The sequence below is a fragment of the Helicoverpa zea genome, chromosome 20, assembly GCF_022581195.2.
Source record: "Helicoverpa zea isolate HzStark_Cry1AcR chromosome 20, ilHelZeax1.1, whole genome shotgun sequence".
NCBI lineage: Eukaryota > Metazoa > Arthropoda > Insecta > Lepidoptera > Noctuidae > Helicoverpa > Helicoverpa zea.
This window is the reverse complement of record NC_061471.1, coordinates 5,767,542-5,777,966: the sequence shown is the minus strand read 5'-3', so window position 1 is coordinate 5,777,966 and position 10,425 is coordinate 5,767,542. Positions and strand designations below refer to the sequence as shown.

Genomic DNA, 10,425 nt, shown 5'->3' with positions numbered 1-10,425 from the left:
TTGCCCCAGTCAAAATTACGTGATTCGATAACCGGATCGAATTTTAAAATACCAATTTGGTTAGTCCAAAAATAACTAATTATAAGTTGACTGAAGCAGTATCAAAATTGTAATGCTAGTCTACGATTAAAGACAGACTAATTTGTCCACGCAGTTAAAGATTGCAACAAATATTTAATTATTGAGTATTACAATCATGCTATAGATAAAATTATTATTAGTTCAAATACTCATGTTTGTCCTCATCAAGTATTATATAATAAGGTTAATGTCGGTAAACGATACGCATTGAACTTGTGTCGCTCGGGGCTCAATCGTCAGTATTAAACTAATTTGCGCGGCCGAACGCGCAATTGTATTCAAATTTAACAAATCATAATGCTTCGGAAATACTCCATTGTTTTTATTGTGTTGTTACAAATATGTATAAGTTTTGGTGCTCATGTCAAGGTGAGTAATAGTATCTAAAAATAATTGTTAACGACTTTATCCAAACTCGGCGTTTCAGGCTAATCAGGCTTTGCTAAATATAGAACTGGCCAAATGTAGAATTTTGGTAAGTCATCGTGGGATGAATATGGTTATTCTTTATTCTATTGTTTGTTATATTATGTTTATTACTGCTATTTATTTATTTGAGTCTCACAATGCGTTAATTTCTTATCGATTTAATTAGTAACTTTCTTCGCGTTCGAGATGCACCTCATACAAAGTACATTCAATAAGATAAAGGGCGACTTAGGACAATATTTGGAGTATTTTTGATTTCACATTAGAGCGTTGCGGTGCATTATTTTGTTTAAGACTTTATGACTAATAACCGAAGGTTAAATTACACTCAGATTATAATTGTTACTAATATTTTAATAATTTAATTGTTATTTTCACAAATAGCTTCGCTCTAAATACCTACCAGTTGACTTATTTAGATACAGATATAGGCTAATAATTTATCAATATTTTAACTTATGTTTATCGAATTCAGTCAAAACAACAGCTGCCTAATGGCAGACAAAACATCATAAGAATAATTTATATAAAGTCATGTTAGGTAGGCGTCTTTTACATTTCTAGGCGAGTCTCGCTGAACCTTTCGATAAACAATGATAGTAGATAGTGTCGGAACTGTGAAGCAGCTTGGCGTTTGCGCCGTTTGGTAGTCAGTAGCCTAGTCACCACAGACTGGAGTACCGCAGAATACATGTCAATTGTTTTGATAAAACTAACGTGACGTCGGCATTATCTCCCACACCTTATCGAAAATTCCACATTAATAAGATGTCGATGTTAAAATAAAACAGATTACTTCGCGCTGTGTTCACGAATCCCCCAAAAAATTCGAAGGTAGAAATGGTAAGGTTTCATTTTTTATTCTTGTATCTTCCGTGTTTTTTTTTTCTATTCAAATACAAATTTAATAAACACGTGGGTCTTGCATCAACTAGACATTTATTTATAGAAACTGGAATGTCACGATATTTTTTGTGTACAGTTTTAAGACTTAACATAACACCAACGAATGACATTATAACATGCGTTTACGAAGTATGCTTAGCAGTTTTATGTTGTAGATTTTATAATCAAAAGGAAAGTAGTATTTTTTGGAGCGCTTGTGACTTTAATATAATAGTTGTTAACTTGTTTATTACTTTTTGAGATTTCTAATATATTGTTTTTACTCGTTGAACAGCTAAGCTTGGTGAAATTTTCGTGTATACGCTTTAAGTATCTAGGATTTTTTTTTTGGGTCCCTGGTAAAAAAATACTGTCTAAGGGTAACTTATCATCGTATTTTGTTTCAGTCAAAACGCGTATGTGTGATCGGCGCAGGCATAGCTGGTATATCCTCAGCCAGATATTTAAAAGAGGAAGGGATTGACTTCACTGTTTTTGAATCCACGCGATACATAGGAGGCACTTGGAGATATGACACTCACGTGGGCACTGATGAAAATGGTCAACCACTTCATACAAGCATGTACAAATACTTAAGGTACGTTAAGTAATTACATTTTTAATATTTTGGACCGCCTTACTAGATTGTTAAACATGATATTATTAATTAGAGTGCATTTACGAAGAATGATTTAAAAACGGCTACTATTAGCAATTCATTCATTCCATAATTCATTCCTGATACCTACTTATTGTAAATATTTGACTACTTGATAATTTGCATATGTTTGCATTAGTCAAATATCTGTAGCTCACGTTGTGAACCATTGTTGACTTAGTTCTCAACTAAACAAACAGATGGCGCGGTATCAAGTTTGTACAATAATGAAATACAACACCATCTCTTGCATTGCATATAAAATTATAAACTTAGTAATGTATGAAACATAGTTAGAAAATAGCATTGTTTTAAAGTTCTAATCCTTTAAACTCCTCGTCGGATGCCACATTTATTCTTGCGTTTGGTAGTCGCAGTCTTGAGGTAGTTTAACCCTCACTAAAACCTCAGAACATGTTTAGGCTCATGCACAGCCCAACAGAAATGTATGGGTGGACGAATAATGCAAGGCAGCTAGAACAAAAGCTGTGTTCCTTTTTTTGTTAATTTATGTAACTGGATACAACATTCCCGTGCTCTTGTACTTGCTTCTTAATTTGAGCCTGGTCAATTACTTATGGAACATTTGATCTTGTTTTAGAACAAACCTGCCAAAAGCCCCAATGGAAATGCGGGGCTTCCCCTTGCCCGACTACCTGCCCTCGTACCCTACTGGAAGAGACTTCTACCACTATCTAGAAGAGTGTGTGGACCGTTTAGACATTAAAAAATACATCAAGGTGAGCTTGTCGAATAGATATTTCCTAAGTTACAACGCAGAAGTGCCGTTTTGTACTTCAAGAATAATAATTTGTGCTTAATAAAATAAAACTTACTTATGGGTGGTATGAGATAGTTGCTTTAAAGAAGCATATATTTTCTACTTCCTTTACCAAAATTTTATGTTTTCGCAGTTCTTACACGCCGTAGTTTCAGTAAGAAGGATAAACGATGTGTGGAAAGTAAAATACGAACACGTTGTAACTAAGGAGACGTTTGAGGAAGACTTTGATTACATCATTGTTGGGAACGGACACTTTAGCAAACCTAGCTATCCTAACATTCCTGGTGAAGATCTTTTTACAGGTAACTGTAAAATATTTCTAGTTAATGTTACATAATCGTGCAACACAGATATTGAGACATGGTCACATCAAAAAATAGATTGACAAAGTGTGACATCTAAAACACTTCGAAAGGATCAGCAAACACCAGATCAATGAATAAACCTATCACTTTCAGGTAGAATAATCCACAGCCATGACTACAAAGCGCCAGAACCTTTCACCAATCGTCGTGTACTAGTCGTGGGCGCCGGTCCATCAGGCATGGACATCGGTCTCGAAGTAGCTGACGTGGCCAGCGCTCTCATCCACAGCCATCACTCTAAGATCAACTGGACCACGCCCTTCCCTCCTCACTACCACAAGAAACCTGATATCAAGGAGTTCAATGAAACTGGAGTCATATTCGAGGATGGTAGTTTTGAAGAAGTAGATGATGTTATTTATTGTACAGGTCAGTTATCTATCTCTGACAGTCTTATATTTGTTAAATAGTATAGGCAAAATTGTTTCGAGTAGAACTAAAGAATTCCTTACTAACTACTGCCCTGAGTGTTTAATCGTCAAAATGGAGGCAGCTTGAAGCGATTGCTCTTGCCACTTACTATTGATCACTATGTTTGTCGTTTTTTATGCGAGCATTTGTCTTTGCAATTAAATCTATTAAAAATTCATTATCAGATACCTGGCTATAAAGACCTTAATCTAGCATAGTACTTGAGTAACCTTTCTCTTGTATTCCTAGGTTTCTATTACGACTTTCCATTCTTGGACGAGTCAAGCGGCCTGACGATGGAGCCCAAGAGTGTGGTGCCCCTGTACAGGTACACGGTGAACATTAACCAGCCCAGTATGTTCATCATGGGAGCTTTCATCAGAGCCTGCTTGGTGGTCGCTTTGGATGCTCAGGTAAACGTTATTAAATACATAATTTATAGAGAAAATGATAAAGAAAATTATTGTTATTCTAGATTTTTCTTTCTCCAGTTCCATTGTAGAAGCCAGTAGCGGCTTTAGGGTAGGGCGCGGTTGGGCGACGGCCCAGGGCGCCGGATGTAAGGGGCGCCGCAGGGCGCCACAGGCGCCCTAACCAATCCTTGATCAGAATGTTACTCCTATTTTTATTTTAAATTTCATCAAAGATCGCAACCTACAAGAACTGTATCCAAATGTATGGATAGCATCGGGGCCGTCTTAACCTATGGTGCAGAGTGTGCGATTAACCCGGGCGCCGCGGGCTCAGGGGCGCTCGCGCCGCGGTACGCTCTTGGACCAAGAAATTTCAATTAAATTAATGTATTGTCGTATAATGCCGAGCGCGTTAGATTTGTCCAAAGGCCATACAGGCCTAGGACATTAGATTCCATAAGACGATCACTCAACTTGAGAGGATAGAAGTCAAATAGGTTTTTCAATAACAATCTTTAAAACCACCAACCAAGTCAATTCCTAGCCAGTAAAAATAATAAACATGGGATTGCTTGCGTTACATAGAAGTTTAGCCTTGTGAAATGTCAAATAAACAAGCTTTGCTGCAGACTTCGAAGAAAAAAAAAAGCGCTCACTTCGCTCGCGGTTTCTTCTTTATTTCTAATTTCTTCTGCGTTTACTTTTAGAGTTCTCAATTTAATAAAAAGTTGGAGCACCGAAGAAACAAACACATAGAGCTGACTGTCGATCCAGTCACGGTTTCTTTTAATTTCGCGTTAAATTTGAGAAATTCTCGAACAAACACTACTTTTATGTCCCAAAACTCAAAAATTTTCGCGGTTTCTTTACTTCACAGTTGCCTTTTATTATTTATGTTTAAGACTTACGAATCCAAAACTCAAACATTTTCGGGCTTGCTTCACTTTACAGTTGTTTTTATTTTTCAATTTTTTTTTGTCTACCCTAGCAAAAAGGTAGTGTCGTTTTTAAGTCCTTTTATTATTAAGAAAGTAAATTCTAGTTCCCATATGAACTTTCTTATTTACGGAAGTCCCAAAATTTTAATACATAAACGCCAACACTGGCAAAGAGTTATGTACGTTTGGGCTACATTTTAAGTAATTTTTGTTTTGAGTTCCAAAATATAACAAAAAATTTCGCAATCAGAAGCTCTGTTCCCGTGGTTTGCATTCACCAATTAGCAATAACTTATGTACGATTGGGCTATATTTTACGTAATTTTTGCTTTGACTTGTTAACTATAAAAAATCAGTAACTACAAATGTCTCTGTTTTTCGTATGGGTCTGAAGTGCAGTTGGAGGGCGCCGTAGAAATCTCGCCCAGGGCGCTGGTAGAGTTAAAACCGGCACTGGTAGAAGCTTTCTGTTTGTTGTTCTTAAAATAAGTAGACTTGTTGAAAACTTTTTGTTTTTGTTTGCACTGCTAATCATAGGAATTAATTGCACAATGACTAGCTGTTGAACACGAGTACTCTATTCTCCAATACTCTATTCGCAAAAAATATTTATTTTTTCCTTGTTCAAATCCAGGCACGCTACGCAACAGCTTATATTAAAGGGAACTTCAGTCTGCCGACCCGAGACGAGATGATGCTGGAGTGGCAGAAGAGAATGGACACCATTCGCTCCAAGGGACTGCCTACTTCTTACATACACATTCTTGGGGAAAAAGAGGTAAGCCACATCTAGCCCACTTAGGGCATCACGAAATTAAAGCCATTTACGATTCATTCGAGAATTTTATTACATAATTTTCAGATCGATCCTACCCCGAGATTTTAGAATTTTGCTATTTTTATTCTGTCAAAAATTGTTACCTAAAGTACATGTTTATCGGAACTTAGACTTTAGTTTCAACAGAATTAAATCTGGAACACAAACTGAGAGATAACTTACCATATAAATAAAGCTTTACCAAACGTTTTCAGGACGAATTCTACGCGGAACTTACAAGAGAGTCAGGTATCGAGAGAGTTCCCCCAGTCATGTTCAAGATCCGCACAATGGACACTGAGGCCAAGATAGAGAACTTATACACCTACAGAAACTACGCTTATACAGTCATTGATGACCATACTTTCGTCAGGAAGGTAGAAGACCCCGCTATTAGGAAGGGAATGCATGAATATGGGTTAGCGTATATGAATTAAAATGGATACGAACATAATATCGGAGCACATTCAGTTCATACACTCAAAAATGCATTTGGAGTGGCAGAGAGCGAATTTGAAGGCAAAAATTTATCGATAGTGTTTCTTCGCGACATGCTCTCACATGCGCTTATACTTAGATATTCAAATTAATAAACTATGTGCCTATCAAATAATAATGAACATGTATATAAAATGTACCAATTCATTATTATTGATACGTAACAGATACACCCAAAATAGTCTATCGGATAGATTAGCTTTAATTTCAAACTGTTGTTGTCTCGATCAAATATTAATCGGAATTACTAAGTATGTAATTTATGTATATGTATATCATGTATATCATTTATTTGCATAAAACATGGTATACAAGATGGTAAGTTAAAATATAATTGAACATACATGTTTTGCTCAATACATAAGCGTGCAAATTTTACATGCATAACAATACAATAATAAGTTATCTAATCTTATGCTCTAGGAATTCCTTGACACTGTAAAAGCTATTAGTAGACAACCATTTATATAATTTGATTTTGAATAATCTTATATTTAACATTTTGAATTCATTTGGAATTTTATTATACACGCGGACACACATAAACATGCAATTTTTATTGTATTTTGCAAGTCTTGGCAAAACATCTAATGTGAGCCTGTAAGGGTCGCGACGGCTTCGAGAATGAATATCGCTGGCTCTAGTGAACAGCTCTATATGTCTTCGGACAAACAAACAAATTTCTAAAATATAAAGGGACGGCAACGGTAACAAATCAAGTTTTTTAAATATCGGCCTACAAGAGTCGTCAGGTTGAAGCCCATATATTGCTCTAATGCATTTTTTTTGAGCGACAAACGCTCTATTTTGATCAGTGCTATTACCCCATATAATTAAGCCATAACGTAGCACCGATTCCACATATGCATGATACGCAGTAATTGACGTTTTAATGTTCGTTACGTTTTTGATCTGTTTTAGTGCATATACAAACTTATTAATTCTTTTGGAAACTGTATCAACATGTGCTTTCCAGTTGATGTCTTGATCCAAAATTACACCAAGAAATTTCGTTTGTGTTACCTCGTGTAATCTATGTATATTCATTTTAATATTAGATTTCGCATTTGATTTATTAAATTGTATATAAACGGACTTCTTTAAATTAATAGATAGGTTATTTTGTTTTAGCCATTCAATTAAACTCTCAACTACGTTATTAATTTCAGTTTCGTGGTCGGCAATTGTATTGTTTCTTTTATCAGATGTCACAATAATAGATATGTCATCGGCGAATAAAATACATTTATGATTAGTTATGTCAATTATCGAATTTATATATAATAGGAATAGAATAGGGCCTAAAACACTTCCCTGTGGGACGCCATATTTATTATAACTGATTTCAGAATAGTGTAATGTCAGATCATTATTATTATCCATTCTTGTAATGGCCACACATTGTCGTCTATTATTTAGATAAGACGATATCCATTGAAGTGAAATGCCTCTTATGCCAATTGATTCCAATTTCTGCAGCAATAAGTCATGAGAAACTAGATCGAAGGCCTTAGATAAATCAAAGAACAGTCCTGTCGTGTAATGATTATGATTAATATTCGTTAATATTATTTTTATTACATTGTAAATCGCTAACGTTGTGGATTTATTTTTTTGAAAGCCAAACTGTTCCTTCTTTATAATATTAAATTTATTACAGAATTCTATTAATCTTTTATACATACATTTTTCAAATATTTTCGATATAATAGGTATTAAGGTTATTGGACGGTAGTTATTAACGTCTGACTTCTCTCCGTTTTTATAAAGAGGCTTAACAATTGACAGCTTCAGAGCTTCAGGAAAAGTGCCAGTTGAAAATGATAAATTAATTAAATATGATAAAATTTCAATTAGTTCATTAGTGCATGCTTTAATAATTTTCGTGTTAATTTCATCATAGCCTTCAGAATTTGTGTTATTTAATGACATTATCACCTCTCTAACTTCATTTTTGATACTGGTTTAAGAAACATAGAGTGGGCTATTGAACATTCGCTACAGTTTAGTGCTACACAATTACTAGAGGAATGCGCCATATTAATATAGTGTTGATTAAAAACTGTTGCTATTTCTTTGGGATCTGAAATCACCTTGCTATCAATTTGAATATATTCAATGCTATCCCTATGAGTGTTGTCCATGATCTCATCTTTTATTACTCTCCATACAGCTTTACATTTGTTTTCACTGTTGTTTATGAATTTGATGTTAGCGTTCTTTTTTGATGAGTAAATACATTTTTGTAAAATCTTTGAGTATTTGATGTATTTGGTTTTATTTCTTACATTTTTGCTCTTATAATATTTGAAGCGCAAATACCGTTTTGTTTTGCAACACTGTTTTAGACCTTTTGTTATCCAGGTCTGTTTTCTTTTACTATTAAGGTTCACTTTTATCTTTATTCTTGGGAAACACAGATTATGAAAAAGGCATACTAATTCGTGAAAAGAATTAAATGCTAAATTTAAGTCGTTCTTCGCGTAGGCATCGGACCATGACAGATTACCTATGCATTCCTTAAATTTCTTGATATTATCCAAACTATAATCTCTTTTATAAAAATTATATCTTGCCTGGTTTTGTATCTGTTTTAAGGGGAAAGTCAACATTTGTGCAGTGTCGTGGTCGGATAGATGAAGTGGCAGTATTGTAGCATTAGCATTGGGGATATTACTTAGAATGTGATCGATACAGGAAGATTTGCGAGTTGGACTGTTAATATGTAATTTTAAGTTATAATTGTATGATAGTTCTTGCAATTGATTAGCAATATTATTTTTTAGGAGCGTATTAATGTTAAAGTCGCCTGCCAAGACCACGCTTATTTTGGAATTATATTTTTTAAATATATGATCCAAGAGACTGTTTAATTTAATCAAAAAATTTGTGGGATCGGAGTGAGGTGTTCTATAAATACAGATAATAATCAACTTCTGATGTGGAAGTTCTACGCCACATACTTCGAAGGTATTTTGAGTCGCGTATGTACTTATGAAAGGTAATTCTTTATAAACGAGATTTTTTTTAAGCAGAATACAGGTACCGCCCCTTTGCTTTTCTCTGCAAAAATAAGCCGTCATATTGTAGCCATGGATTTTGACATGCGATTCACTACCTTTTTTTATGAAGGTCTCGGAGAGGCATATTGCGTCTGGACTATTGTTTATCTCTTGGAGTTCTTGTAGTGTAAGTTCAAGGAGCTCTTTTTTGGATAGGATACTAGCAATGTTTTGGTGTAGTATTTTAAAACTATGAGATCTCGGAATTTCTGACTCGAAATAACTTTGAATTATTTTTTATTACCGGAAAATAATACGGGATTGTTCCTTTTTTGGGTTTCTCGGTGGAGGTTATTAAGATTTCTGATTGTTGCCGAGAAAGGCTTACACGATCAAAATAGAACGGAATTGTTCCTTTTTTAGGTTTATTAAGTTTGATGTTCTTATTAGCACTTGATTTGTTACTTCGCATATGATTGACAAGGTTCCTAGGATCAAGGTATTTCTCATAATAATCATTATAGTCAATTAGATAATTAATTTTAGTACACAATTCGGATATGTTATTAGATTTACATTCAAGAAATTTACATTTTTTATAATTTATACATACATTTTTAAGACGATAATTAAGTTTATTAACATCAAAGAACTCATTTTTAAACACATTTAAGACAATGGTCATGTTATTATAAAATGTATCTAGTATAGTTTGTAATTGAGATAATACATAGTTTAAATTGTGATCATTTTCTCCTAAACAAATTACAAGTTTGTCATTATGATTTAATTTAGCGTAACGGCAGCTCATTATTATTTGACTACTGAGTGCGTTTGGTTTCGTATTCGCGGTGATCGTATACTTTTCATACCTCGTATTTTGTCTCGAATGTATCATGGCTGCTGCTAGACCAACACACTGCTGAGAGCCAAAGATAAAAACCCTACTCGTCGGTTCGTGCTTTTGCTCTTCGCTGTAAGTAGGCGCGTCGAGGTTACTTGTAGTATTTGTAGTTCCATGATTACTTCTTAATAATGCCTCTGTAGATGTTCGAGCTGTTATATTACTACGTTGCATCGTTTCCATTGTTTTTGTGAGAGTTTCAATCTGTTGTTGTGCTTCTTTCAGATTTTGTTGAAGATC

The 10,425-nt window shown here is 34.6% G+C and overlaps 1 protein-coding gene across 2 annotated transcripts; it reads left to right on the top strand.

The window, feature by feature from the left end:
• Positions 1-268: 268 nt before the first annotated feature.
• On the top strand, positions 269-6,533 carry LOC124640095 (senecionine N-oxygenase-like). 2 transcript variants are annotated; one of them, XM_047177735.1, is made up of 8 exons: positions 269-450; positions 1,803-1,993; positions 2,655-2,793; positions 2,968-3,139; positions 3,296-3,571; positions 3,863-4,026; positions 5,599-5,742; positions 5,997-6,533. In XM_047177735.1, the coding sequence occupies exons 1-8, from the start codon at positions 379-381 to the stop codon at positions 6,216-6,218; spliced, it is 1,380 nt and encodes a 459-aa protein (XP_047033691.1). In that variant the 5' UTR covers positions 269-378; the 3' UTR covers positions 6,219-6,533. The 2 variants fall into 2 exon arrangements, with proteins under 2 accessions (XP_047033691.1, XP_047033692.1); XM_047177736.1 differs by lacking the exon at positions 269-450 and adding an exon at positions 1,157-1,353.
• Positions 6,534-10,425: the final 3,892 nt, after the last annotated feature.

Coding starts and splice junctions, on each gene's coding strand:
- LOC124640095 (XM_047177735.1), top strand. CDS start 379: ATGCTTCGGAAATACTCCATTGTTTTTATTGTGTTGTTACAAATATGT. Junction 451..1,802: donor GTTTTGGTGCTCATGTCAAG/GTGAGTAATAGT, acceptor ATTTTGTTTCAG/TCAAAACGCGTATGTGTGAT. Junction 5,743..5,996: donor ACATTCTTGGGGAAAAAGAG/GTAAGCCACATC, acceptor AAACGTTTTCAG/GACGAATTCTACGCGGAACT.